General features: G+C 45.0%; 2 protein-coding genes across 4 annotated transcripts in view; one reads left to right on the top strand and one right to left on the bottom strand.

The window, feature by feature from the left end:
• The window catches only part of LOC117397446 (major histocompatibility complex class I-related gene protein-like), a 33410-nt gene extending 28417 nt beyond the window's left edge, over positions 1-4993 (bottom strand). For both annotated transcript variants that reach the window (XM_059009621.1, XM_059009622.1), the window contains exons 1-2: positions 4771-4993; positions 403-663 (exon numbers count right to left, since the gene is read on the bottom strand). In XM_059009621.1, coding sequence (XP_058865604.1) covers positions 403-663; positions 4771-4825 — 316 coding nt within the window. In that variant the 5' untranslated portion in view covers positions 4826-4993. The remainder of the gene's footprint in view (positions 1-402; positions 664-4770) is intronic.
• Positions 4994-12534: 7541 nt separating this feature from the next.
• LOC117397448 (major histocompatibility complex class I-related gene protein-like) overlaps positions 12535-14060 on the top strand; it is a 37027-nt gene continuing 35501 nt past the window's right edge. The window contains exon 1 of one of the 2 annotated variants that reach the window (XM_059009631.1): positions 12535-12759. In XM_059009631.1, coding sequence (XP_058865614.1) covers positions 12705-12759 — 55 coding nt within the window. In that variant the 5' untranslated portion in view covers positions 12535-12704. The remainder of the gene's footprint in view (positions 12760-14060) is intronic. The other variant, XM_059009630.1, reaches the window with a different exon arrangement.

The following is a 14060-nucleotide window of genomic DNA, read 5'->3' as shown; positions in this document are numbered from 1 at the left end:
GGGCCTGTGTGTGTCTGTACTGAGTCCTATAGACCCTGTGTAACAGTGATAGAAGGGGCTGAGTGTGTCTGTACTCAGTCCTATAGTCCCTGTGTAACAGTGATAGAAGGGCCTGTGTGTGTCTGTACTGAGTCCTATAGACCCTGTGTAACAGTGATAGAAGGGGCTGTGTGTGTCTGTACTCAGTCCTATACTCCCTGTGTAACAGTGATAGAAGGGGCTGTGTGTGTCTGTACTCAGTCCTATAGACGCTGTGTAACAGTGATAGAAGGGGCTGTGTGTGTCTGTACTCAGTCCTATAGACCCTGTGTAACAGTGATAGAAGGGGCTGTGTGTGTCTGTACTCAGTCCTATAGTCCTTGTGTAACAGTGATAGAAGGGGCTGTGTGTGTCTGTACTCACCTCCAGTATGATTGAAGTGCTGGACTGTATTTATCAAACTCCATTTTAAGGTTTGTTCATTTTGGAGAATATACCAGCTACGTTTTTCCCAGAACTCACGACCCTTAGTCTTATTCATCCAGTCTTTTAGGAGGACAGGTTCTTTCATGGTGCTGTTATAGTACGTGTATTGCACATCATCCACCATCCCCACATACACAGACTGTGGAAGCCCAGTCCCTTCGGAGGTCGCCATTCCAAAAAACTGCAGTGAATGAGTTCCTGGAAGAGGAATATAAATATGATTAGTGACACATTTCAATAATCCCAGAGTAAAACACACAGTGCCAGTGATCTGCTGACATGTACCAGTCTCTCCAGGATTCCACGATTCTGTGATGTCACAAAGCAATGCAGAATTCAGTCAAGGGTACAGAATGCAGTGATGACCTCAGAAAACCATTAATCACTGCAGAAATGTGCAGATATCTGTAATGTCACTGCCAAAAAACTACAAAAAAGTACTATAGTATACTATAGTACTACTACAATATACTATAGTATTACAGTATACTATAGTGCTTTTGTGTAATTTTTGGGCACAGAAAACCATTATCCTGTCAGAAATACAGGCATGCTAATTTGCTTTACTTAATTTTGGTTTCGAATGTTGAAAGAAAGGTAGGGTTTTCATAATATGTTTCTATTGTATGTTGCTCTGCTTTGTCTGTGGTACTAAACAAGGGATTTAGGGGAGCTCCCTAATAAAACCTGAATCTCAAAATAATTGTGTCAATATAGGAATTGTCCCAGCTGTGTATAATGGTATTTAAAACAGGATTCGTTTATGTGACTGTTTACACATCCGTCCTGACTCTGGTTCCAGCGCAGTCGGATACGCGACACACTGCTGCACTGAGAATATCAGATTCTTGAGATTCACAGGGGTGTCTATCTGTCCGTACAATTTATTACAATTCTAGTTTCTTCTAGAATAACGCTACTCCAAAAGTAGTTATTCCGAGTAAAACTGGGTGCATGAGAGAGGATTTACAGATGAGTCACTACTCCCAGAGAGAGGATTTACAGATGAGTCATGACTCCAGAGAGAGGATTTACAGATGAGTCACTACTCCAGAGAGAGGATTTACAGATGAGTCACTACTCCAGAAAGAGGATTTACAGGTGAGTCACTACACCAGAGAGGATTTACAGATGAGTCACTACTCCAGAGACAGGATTTACAGATGAGTCACTACTCCAGAGACAGGATTTACAGATGAGTCACTACTCCAGAGAGGATTTACAGATGAGTCACTACTCCAGAGAGGATTTACAGATGAGTCACTACACCAGAGAGAGGATTTACAGATGAGTCACTACTCCAGAGACAGGATTTACAGATGAGTCACTACTCCAGAGAGGATTTACAGATGAGTCACTACTCCAGAGACAGGATTTACAGATGAGTCACTACTCCCAGAGAGAGGATTTACAGATGAGTCACTACTCCAGAGACAGGATTTACAGATGAGTCACTACTCCAGAGACAGGATTTACAGATGAGTCACTACTCCAGAGACAGGATTTACAGATGAGTCACTACTCCAGAGAGGGTTTACAGATGAGTCACTACTCCAGAGAGAGGGTTTACAGATGAGTCACTACACCAGAGAGGATTTACAGATGAGTCACTACTCCAGAGACAGGATTTACAGATGAGTCACTACTCCAGAGAGGATTTACAGATGAGTCACTACTCCCAGAGAGAGGATTTACAGATGAGTCACTACTCCAGAGACAGGATTTACAGATGAGTCACTACTCCATAGACAGGATTTACAGATGAGTCACTACTCCAGAGAGGATTTACAGATGAGTCACTACTCCAGAGAGGATTTACAGATGAGTCAATACACCAGAGAGGATTTACAGATGAGTCACTACTCCAGAGACAGGATTTACAGATGAGTCACTACTCCAGAGAGGATTTACAGATGAGTCACTACTCCAGAGAGGATTTACAGATGAGTCAATACACCAGAGAGGATTTACAGATGAGTCACTACTCCAGAGAGAGGATTTACAGATGAGTCACTACTCCAGAGACAGGATTTACAGATGAGTCACTACTCCAGAGAGGATTTACAGATGAGTCACTACTCCAGAGACAGGATTTACAGATGAGTCACTACTCCAGAGAGGATTTACAGATGAGTCAATACACCAGAGAGGATTTACAGATGAGTCACTACTCCAGAGACAGGATTTACAGATGAGTCACTACTCCAGAGAGGATTTACAGATGAGTCACTACACCGGAGAGAGGGTTTACAGATGTGTCACTACTCCAGAGAGAGGATTTACAGATGAGTCACTACTCCAGAGAGAGGATTACAGATTAGTCACTACTCCAGAGAGAGGATTTACAGATGAGTCACTACTCCCATAGGATTTACAAATGAGCCACTACTCCAAGGAGAGGATTTACAGACGAGTCACTACTCCAGAGAGAGGATTTACAGATGAGTCACTACTCCAGAGAGAGGATTTACAGATGAGTTGATACTCCCAGAGTGAAAATGTATCAGTGGAGTACATTATGCAAATGAGAAGGTGTTCAAGTTTACAATCCAGCTTTTTTTAGTGCAGAGGTACGTGTCAAATGTAAATAAACTGTACTACACTGAGTTAATCAAAATGTTTGTATTAGAAAACAGTATATATAACAATGGCCATATATCCCTTGCTTTCCACACCATCGATCTCTTACCACCTTTCTCATGCTCAGCCCCTTATCAACTCGATATTTTCCTGTGTAGACTTTTTTTTTTTTTGCAAGGCATGTAACATTGGCAACACATAAATCCATCCTAATTGTGTGCTTTTTGAAACTTGTAAAGCCTATACAATTGAAATAACAATTTGACCCCCCCAAAAAACCCACTCTGTATAAATAAGAAGAATTACAGTGACCCTGGCAAGCTGCCTTTCTTTACTTTATCTAGATACAGGCGGTTCAGTCACACTCAAAAAAGGCCCTGGAGTAAGTCAGGTGCACCAAAAAAAAAAAAAATCACTCAAAATCGATTTTGCAGCATCTTGAAATGGGTGTCCTTTTTCATAACACTCTGGAGGACATTATAAAGTACTACAGAAACCATAAACACGCATCTCTTTTTTTCGACACTATATTTATTTTTGTATTATTATTATTATGTACTCTGCTTAGTGTTTTCAGAGACCTGAGGGACCTTACAATACTTCCTGAAGGTTTTGTTGTAGAATAATATTTTTAGTGAGTAAATGTTCCTCTTCAGTATTTGCAGTACTTGTGTTATTGCTGACAGGGTAATTGGTTGCTTCTTGGTTGTGCAGTAATTGGTGTAAATGGGTGCAATACAAGTATAAGCAATGCTAGGCGTGTGGGTTTCTATCATTGTTAACTTCAGTATGAAGGAATGCAGCATCCACTGTTTTAGTGGCACTGAAGCAGAACATACGTCAGTTTGTCAGACATTTCTACTCCAGATGTGCCTTGTTAGCAGCAGCTGGACAGTAATTCAGAACGGCCTCAGGTCCGTTTCACTAACCCTGTTACAGCAAATTCACTTTTATCAGCTGCAACAAAGTACCAGGCCCGCCGCCAGCCCCCCTAAAAACACACCGTTGTGTTCAGTATGCTGGTATATTAAAGCGCGTTACTATAATACATATGACTCCATGGATAAGCCTCTTACACTTGAATTAAATCAATGTACCGACAAGCAGCAACAAGCAATACAAAAACGAAACTGATTTCAATACATGCGCAGCAAACGAAACTACCGTGCTTAACAGAATAAACGGACGTGCTCACAGAAGCATTTCATTTAAAGCAGCTTCCAGATAGATATTTGCACTCGGCTGTCAGCTACACCGCGTCTTGAATCCTGGTGCTGATTTCTCTAATGATGGGACCGGGTAGTAAGCTCGGTCTCCATCAAAATACTATCTAACTGGTCCATGGACGCAGCTTCCCTTTCGCTTGTTTTGCAGCTTCGCCCGGTTCACTGCTTATTCCAGTTTCACGCGAGTTCAGGACCTCAATTAACACTTGATTTTCTTTCAATACTTTTGCATTTAGCTGTTTAGTCCGTTTGGCATCGTTGTTGTTTTGTTATTTGGTCTACACGCACACACAGTAACTCAAATAACAGCCGCAACAGACTCGTCAGAAGGGACGCCTTGTTAACATTCACACAAAATACGATTTAGTTTCAGAGTGGCGACTGCCAGTTTCAAACTATTTGATTTTACTTAAAGCAGGCACATCCTGCGAGGAAGCCTTGTAGTATTTGTAATGTATATTTATTGAAGACAGTAAATATTTCTAGTGTAAAAACTGACCTGCAGCAGCTGCATGAACCCAGCAGAGAATCCCGAGTACAGTCATCCGGATCATCTCCGATAGTCTTCACAAAGCAATATATTTAAATACCATACTCGGTTATAAACAATGGATTTGTTTGTGATATGTATATTTAATATTGAATATGTTTAATAGAAATATTCTACCTTTTGCCAACCAGCAACTAATCAAACTGCTTATCAGAAACTCTGTCTGGAAGTTTGTGATTGGCTATACAAATGTGGTTCAGCCAATAGGAAACGAGCGTTAGGAGTATCTGGGTAAAAACAGTGTTTTTCAGGTGTGTGTCTCTGAAATGAAAGAGAATTGTGTTGAAAATAAAGCAAACATACCTGTATGTGTGTCAGCAGCCGATCAGGTTTCACAACAGCGGGGTTTCTATACGGTATGGAAAGCCGGTATGGAACACGATAACCAGCAAGTGTAGATTTATCAAACCAGAATCAAGGATTGTATAAAAACAGCATGTTGTTTGCTTACATTAGTGTGATATTTAACAGCATAAACACACGAGCAGACGAATGAAATGCTGACACGCACACACACACAATAAGGAATAAACTACACCAAAGTGTGCATAATAAGTGTGCAATCGTATCGAGGCTTGTGGTGGCAAGATAAGTGACGAGACCAAACTACTGTACAACTAAAATAATCATATTGTAACTACAACTTAGAAGCAGGCTCTGGAGGCAGGGGAGCGTAGAGGAGGTGGAGCCAGTCTTCTAGTGCAGGCGGAGCGGAAAGGTCGAGTGGGGGTGTAGGGAGAGATGAGGGTCTGGAGGTAGCTGGGTGCAGTCTGGTCAAGGCATCTGTAGGCGAGTAGTGTCTTGAACTGGATGTGAGTGGTGATCGGGAGCCAGTGGAGTGAGCGGAGCAGTGGAGTTGCGTGGGAGAAGCGAGGCAGAGAGAACACCAGGTGAGCAGCGGAGTTCTGGATGAGCTGGAGCAGACGGGTGGCGGACACAGGGAGGCTGGCCAGGAGGGAGTTGCAGTAGTCTAGGCGGGAGAGTACCAGGGCCTGGCCGAGGAGTTGCATGGAGCAGTTGGTGAGGAAGGGTCGGATTCTTCGTATGTTGCTCAGGAAGAATCGGCAGGTATGTGCTAGAGTGGAGATGTGCTGGGAGTAGGAGAGGCAGGGGTCCAGGGTTACTCTGAAGTTCCTGGCTGAGGAGGAGGGAGAGAGCGTGGTAGATTCCAGAGGAATGGAGATAGAGTGATCAGAAGAGGGGGAAGATAAAGAGGGGAAGAAAAGGAGGTTAGATTTTGAGAGGTTGAGTTTGAGGTGATGCAAGTGCATCCACGAGGAGATAGCAGACAGACAGGTAGAGATACAGGAGGGGATGGTGGAGTCAGAGGTGGGGAAGGAGAGGAAAATCTGAGCATAATCAGCATAGAAGTGGTATGAGAAACCATAGGATGCGATGAGGGGGCCCAGGGAGCGGGTGTAGAGAGAGAACAGGAGAGGACTCAAGACTGACCCTTGGGGGACTCCTGTTGAGAGAGGGCGAGGTGTGGAGGTTGCTCCACGTCAGGTTACCTGGTAGGTGTGGTCAGAGAGGTAGGAGGAGAAACAGGCTAGAGCAGTGCCAGAGATTCCCAGGTCAGCGAGAGAGGATAGTGGAATAGAGTGATCGACAGTGTCAAAGGCAGCAGAGAGGTCGAGGAGAATTAGGACAGAGGAGAGAGAGGCAGCTCGGGCAGAGTTTAGTGAGTTAGTGACAGACAGGAGGGCGGTTTCAGTGCAGTGATCTGAGCGGAAGCCAGATTGGAGAGGGTCGAGCAGAGTGGTTGGACAGGAAAGCAGAGAGCTGGTGGTGTACAGCCTGCTCGAGGGTTTTAGAGAGGAAGGGTAGGAGGGAGACAGGATGGTAGCTCTGGAGGGAGGTGGGATCGAGGGTAGGTTGTTTGAGGAGGGGGGTGATAGAGGCTTGTTTGAAGGCAGAGGGAAAGAGGCCAGGGAGAGGTGTTGAGAACAGAGGAGATGAAAGGGAGTAGAGAGATATCAAAGCATGAAAAGGTATTACCAGTCTGGCATTGTGGCGGAGTGTCCCGCCCCTTTGTTTGTTATTTATTTATATTATGATTTATGTTTTATATTGCAGCGAAAGCCGATTTGTTATTTGTTATTGTTTTGTATTTTAAAAACTTTGTGAGGGTGCGTGGCTGATCAGCTACTGATTATTTAACTAGCTGACAGTCACGCATCTTTACTAAACTCGTGCAGACTGTGGCCAAGGGGTAATAATAAATTAATGGCTAGTTAACCCCTCGGCCAGAATATAAAAGCCTCCAGCTGTCCACGCTAGAGTGGAGGGTGTATTAGGAGTGAGTGAGGAGAAAGAAAACGAAACATAAAATAACTGCTAAGCATGCTGGTTTACACCAGCACGATACTTATTTGTTTGGCCAGCGCGCCTTTTTGTTTGTGTTTGTTTAAATCTTTTGTTTTTGATTTATTATTTAATAAAATATGCTGAACGCTGTAGTGGTTCAGCACTCACCCGCTACTTCCTGAGTCTGTGTTTCTGGTCTGACGTCATCACTGAAGGCATCCTGTCACAGGCACATGAAACTACCTGTCCTTATTGACCTGGACCAACCCCACTTGAACTTTCAGAACCAAAAATAGTGACCAAAAATGCATTGTATGTGGACTTATCCACACAGGTTAGTGTTTATTCCTCTTTCTCTATACATTAATAATGATGTATGTAGCATTTTCTTAAGATTGCTTGTGTTGGAATATGTAGGCATCCAGGTGTATGTGAAGACATGCCCAGTCTGTGAAACGCCTGTCTAACTTCAGGATTGCATTGTTTCACTGACTGGGTTTCCTAACCTTTCCGCTGTGCATTCTATAGTTTTTGGACAATAGTTATTCCTGTGAATGCCTTATAAGGAGATAAAATGTCAGAAAATAATTATAAAAAAGAATAACAACCAGAAAGCCAACAGTGGCCAACAGAAGCAAGAGATAGACAGGAGTGGAAAGGGTTGGGAGGCCTTCATCCTGCAGTGAACTGAAAATGGCTAATCAGGATGAAGATGATTTTTTGAATAAGCAGGAAAATTACTCTATGATCCACAATGCCAACCACAATTGAAGAGGCCAAGCTAATACATCTTCTTGAATCTGGAAAGTAAAATGTAAAATGCTGAAAAGGTAGGGATGGACTGAAATTCATTATAAGCAAAGATGCTTCTCTTTTATTACAACAAAAAAAGGATGATCATGTTTCTTGATGTTACTCCAAATATGACATATTTGACTATTTCTATTGCTATCCTTTTCCTCTCTGAAGGTGGAGTGTTGTACACGGGATGCATGCACTGTGGTATATTACTGCTCAAGAATCTGCTGGAGACGCATTACTGAGCTTCAAACACCCTCTGAACATGCACATCTCGCGCATCGCAGGTAGAGTTGCAAGACACACCTGCTCAAGCAAAAACATTAAATACAGTTACCTGGGCTAGCTGCATTGAAGTTCAGAGGTGTAGGTGTGCAGACAGAACATGCAGCAGCTGACCGATACACCAAGTGCATCCTTTCACTGGAACTGAAGAGCGTTATTCACTCGATGACCGTTTCCATGAAAAAAACCAAGAGACACCAGAAGAGGGATTGAGGAGCACGACATTGTTGCCAGAGCTCTCTGGAATTATTAATACTTCTGAAGCTGAACAGTTAAACAGGGAGCTTTTCATCCAGTCGTTACTTTACTTGTGAAATGAAAGACACTCATTTTATTCATTGAGGCTAATCTTTCACCTTCACAATGAAAAGATCAATCTGCAATTCCATAAACGTTTGAAGACACTAACATCGGATCCTCCTTTATGGAGCAGGTTACTGTAGCAACTCTAAAAAGTGTTATGCAGTTTTACTTAAATGTTCTACTTAACTTATAATGCTATACTTAACCAATTGATTTTATCAGTTTCTTATTTTATTATAACACTTATTTTGAAAGTATCTCACAAATACAATATATTTTAAGATGTGATAATTTATGAAATGTGACTACCATCATTGTGATGTATTTTGATTTTATAATTTTCATTACTTTGCTTGTAGAGCAATGAATGCAAACAGTAAAAAAGTGATCACCTTCACCAGGAGAGAAAAGCTTTAGGGGACTTCATGACAGGGTGAAGAGGCAGGCGGTATGACAGGGTGAAGAGGCAGGCGGTATGACAGGGTGAAGAGGCAGGCGGTACGACAGGGTGAAGAGGCAGGCGGTACGACAGGGTGAAGAGGCAGGCGGTATGACAGGGTGAAGAGGCAGGCGGTATGACAGGGTGAAGAGGCAGGCGGTATAACAGGGTGAAGAGGCAGGCGGTATGACAGGGTGAAGAGGCAGGCGGGTATGACAGGGTGAAGAGGCAGGCGGTACGACAGGGTGAAGAGGCAGGCGGTACGACAGGGTGAAGAGGCAGGCGGTATGACAGGGTGAAGAGGCAGGCGGTATGACAGGGTGAAGAGGCAGGCGGTATGACAGGGTGAAGAGGCAGGCGGTACGACAGGGTGAAGAGGCAGGCGGTACGACAGGGTGAAGAGGCAGGCGGTACGACAGGGTGAAGAGGCAGGCGGGTATAACAGGGTGAAGAGGCTGGCGGTACGACAGGGTGAAGAGGCAGGCGGTATGACAGGGTGAAGAGGCAGGCGGTATGACAGGGTGAAGAGGCAGGCGGTATGACAGGGTGAAGAGGCAGGCGGGTATGACAGGGTGAAGAGGCAGGCGGTACGACAGGGTGAAGAGGCAGGCGGTACGACAGGGTGAAGAGGCAGGCGGTATGACAGGGTGAAGAGGCAGGCGGTATGACAGGGTGAAGAGGCAGGCGGTACGACAGGGTGAAGAGGCTGGCGGTACGACAGGGTGAAGAGGCAGGCGGTATGACAGGGTGAAGAGGCAGGCGGTACGACAGGGTGAAGAGGCAGGCGGTACGACAGGGTGAAGAGGCAGGCGGTATGACAGGGTGAAGAGGCAGGCGGTATGACAGGGTGAAGAGGCAGGCGGTATGACAGGGTGAAGAGGCAGGCGGGTATGACAGGGTGAAGAGGCAGGCGGGTATGACAGGGTGAAGAGGCAGGCGGTACGACAGGGTGAAGAGGCAGGCGGTATGACAGGGTGAAGAGGCAGGCAGTATGACAGGGTGAAGAGGCAGGCGGTATGACAGGGTGAAGAGGCAGGCGGTATGACAGGGTGAAGAGGCAGGCGGGTATGACAGGGTGAAGAGGCAGGCGGTACGACAGGGTGAAGAGGCAGGCGGTACGACAGGGTGAAGAGGCAGGCGGTACGACAGGGTGAAGAGGCAGGCGGTATGACAGGGTGAAGAGGCAGGCGGTACGACAGGGTGAAGAGGCAGGCGGTATGACAGGGTGAAGAGGCAGGCGGTATGACAGGGTGAAGAGGCAGGCGGCACGACAGGGTGAAGAGGCAGGCGGTATGACAGGGTGAAGAGGCAGGCGGTATAACAGGGTGAAGAGGCAGGCGGTATGACAGGGTGAAGAGGCAGGCGGGTATGACAGGGTGAAGAGGCAGGCGGTATAACAGGGTGAAGAGGCAGGCGGTATGACAGGGTGAAGAGGCAGGCGGGTATGACAGGGTGAAGAGGCAGGCGGTATGACAGGGTGAAGAGGCAGGCGGTATGACAGGGTGAAGAGGCAGGCGGGTATAACAGGGTGAAGAGGCAGGCGGTATGACAGGGTGAAGAGGCAGGCGGGTATGACAGGGTGAAGAGGCAGGCGGTATAACAGGGTGAAGAGGCAGGCGGTATGACAGGGTGAAGAGGCAGGCGGTATGACAGGGTGAAGAGGCAGGCGGGTATGACAGGGTGAAGAGGCAGGCGGTACGACAGGGTGAAGAGGCAGGCGGTACGACAGGGTGAAGAGGCAGGCGGTATGACAGGGTGAAGAGGCAGGCGGTATGACAGGGTGAAGAGGCAGGCGGTATAACAGGGTGAAGAGGCAGGCGGTATGACAGGGTGAAGAGGCAGGCGGTACGACAGGGTGAAGAGGCAGGCGGTACGACAGGGTGAAGAGGCAGGCGGTACGACAGGGTGAAGAGGCAGGCGGTACGACAGGGTGAAGAGGCAGGCGGTACGACAGGGTGAAGAGGCAGGCGGTACGACAGGGTGAAGAGGCAGGCGGTACGACAGGGTGAAGAGGCAGGCGGTATGACAGGGTGAAGAGGCAGGCGGTATGACAGGGTGAAGAGGCAGGCGGTATGACAGGGTGAAGAGGCAGGCGGTATGACAGGGTGAAGAGGCAGGCGGTATAACAGGGTGAAGAGGCAGGCGGTATGACAGGGTGAAGAGGCAGGCGGTACGACAGGGTGAAGAGGCAGGCGGTACGACAGGGTGAAGAGGCAGGCGGTACGACAGGGTGAAGAGGCAGGCGGTACGACAGGGTGAAGAGGCAGGCGGGTATGACAGGGTGAAGAGGCAGGCGGTATGACAGGGTGAAGAAGCCGGCGGTAGCAGGTTTTCTTTTGACATGTTCCTCATACAAAAGGAAAATAAGGCACTGGAAATCATTTTAGTTTAAAATCATAAAACCATGTCACCTACTGAGTAAAACACACTTTAACGTGCACATAAAGTAGTGAGCCTAACGTGCACCATAAATCTAAATTTACTGTCCCATTTACTAACAGAGAACACATTAATTTACGTGCACAGTAATTTACATACCACAGCGTGCGCAGTACAGGTATTTTGTGAGCGGTAATTTAATGTGCACGATGATGTCAGAGACTTACCTATGACCCTGTGGTATAAAACGCCCCTGCAGTCCAGGCGTATCTTTTGGTCAGTGGTTTATTGTGAAGGTGAAGGTGACTTACATTGACTGAAAATGAGCGATCAAGAGACCCAGCCCTCCGCAGGAGACAGGCAGAGGCAACGCAAACTAAAACTGCACGCAGAGGAGTTAGACATTCTAGTGGAAGAGGTTGTTTGAAATTATAATACCTGTTTGGTCCAGTATTTTATTTAACCACGCTATTATTTATACCAATGTAATTAACTGTAAAATACAATCTAAGAAATTATAACATTCATTCATTCACGCTTAATATAACCTGTTATTTACAGGTCATTTTCACTGCTCTATATGAAAACTGCAATGCAAGTAACGCCTCCATGATGCCAGATAGATTTCAGCTGAGCGCAATTTTACAATTTTCCTCTTTTATAAAACAATAAAATGTTGTTAGCTAGTAGGGGTTCGTTCTTTCACTTACGTAACATTGATACTACTGCGCAAGTGCGTAACACAGTTCATTGCTGTAATGGGTTTGCATCAGTAGCATTTAGTAAAACAACTAGCGGTGCTTCCGTCTCGTGTGTCTTTATTTTGCTGTATAAAGAAAACATAACGCGATTTTAGAAGAGATTTATTAGTTTATTCCAGCAGTATCCTGCAAAAGTGGCCATGAGGTCCCGAAATTAGACCCTTGTTAGTTGATCACCGTAAACAGACTTAACATTTGATTCGTCAGCTTGGGTGTTTGTGTTTAATAATACAACAGTAATGTTAGAAAACAAAATACTCTCTTTAATTTTTTGGCTTTACATGCCGTATAGAAACCCCACTGCTGGGAAACTCGAGGGTCCGCTGTCATACAAAACCGTTTACTTTCTTTTCAACTCAATTCTGTTCAAACCAAAGACAGTTTTACCCAGAGCCTTCTGATGCTCGCTTCCTATTGGCTGAACCGCGGTTCTTGTAGCCAATCACGGAATCCTAGACTGAGACAGTTTCTGATAAGCAGTGTATTCAGTTCCTGGTTGGCAAAAGGTAGAAGATTTATGTTGAAACTATTTGTCACAAAAGTGTTCTTGTTTATAACTCTTGTTTATATTCTTGTTATTTAAATATATTGCTTTGTGAAGACTATCGGAGATGATCCGGATGACTGTACTCGGGATTCTCTGCTGGGTTCATGCAGCTGCTGCAGGTCAGTTTTTACACTAGAAATATTTACTGTCTTCAATTCAAAACTAGAGACGTCCTCGCAAAATTAGCTTCCTTGTGCCGAGCCTGTTGGTGTTATTAGTTACTGTGTGCGTGTGTGTAGACCTAATAACCCGAAAAATACAAAAATAAAAAAATGATGCCAAACGGACTAAACAGCTAAATGCAAGAGTATTGAAAGAAAATCAAGTGTTAATTGAGGTCCTGAACTCGCGTGAAACTGGAATAAGCAGTGAACCGGACGAAGCTGCAAAACAAGCGAAACTTAGGGAATCTGCGAGCATGGACCAACTTGACAGTATTTTGAGGAAGACCGAGCTTACTACCCGGTCCCATCATTGGAGAAATCAGCACCAGGATTCAAGGGGATATCGTAGCCTACAGCCTAGCGCAAATGTCTGGAAGCTAAATGAGATGCTTCTGTTCTGTGAGCACGTCAGTTCCTTTGTATTACGCAAGGTAGTTTCGTTTACTGTGCATGTATTGCAGTTAGTTTCGCTTGTTTATTTCGTGTTGCTTGTCGGTACATTGATTGAACTCAGGTATAATTTATCCATTTGAGTCATATGCAGCACAGGAACGGGCTTTAATATACCAGCGGGCTAAACGAGAACTCGGCGTGTGCCTTTAGGGAGACTGGCGGCTTTGTAGCAACTGATGCAAATTAATTTGCTGTAACAGAGTCACTGAAACGGGCATGAAGCCGTTCTGTGTTGCTGTCCTCCTGCTGCTAACAAGTCACATTTGGAATACAGATATCTGACAAACTAGCATATCTAAAGTACCTGCTTCTGTGCCACTAAAACAGTGGATGTTGCATTTCTCCAAACTGATTCTCACAATTATAGAAACCCACACACCTAGCATTGCTTATACTTGTATTGCACCCATTTACACCAATTACTGCACAACCAAGAAGCAACCAATTACCCTATCAGCAATAACACACGTACTGCAAATACTGGAGGAACATTTACTCACTAAAAATGACATGAGGTAAAAACAAATTTAATGTGACATTTAAAATCTCTTTGGGGCGTACATTTGTGAAACCCCTTAATTTCGGAGGTGAAACAGGTTTGACTGCTGTTTAACCCCTAGTCAGTTTCATGATTGTTGGATGCTGTTGAAGCAAAGGTTTAGGGCAGGGGTATTCAGTCTCGGAGGTGAAACAGGTTTGACTGCTTTTTAACCCCTAGTCAGTTTCATGATTGTTGGATGCTCTTGAAATGAAACAAAGGTTTAACAGACATGCTTTCTTCGCTTGTAGAAGAATGTGGATAA

Source organism: Acipenser ruthenus, chromosome 39 (assembly GCF_902713425.1).
Source record: "Acipenser ruthenus chromosome 39, fAciRut3.2 maternal haplotype, whole genome shotgun sequence".
Classification (NCBI taxonomy): Eukaryota; Metazoa; Chordata; class Actinopteri; order Acipenseriformes; family Acipenseridae; genus Acipenser; species Acipenser ruthenus.
This window is presented reverse-complemented; position numbering and strand designations above follow the sequence as displayed.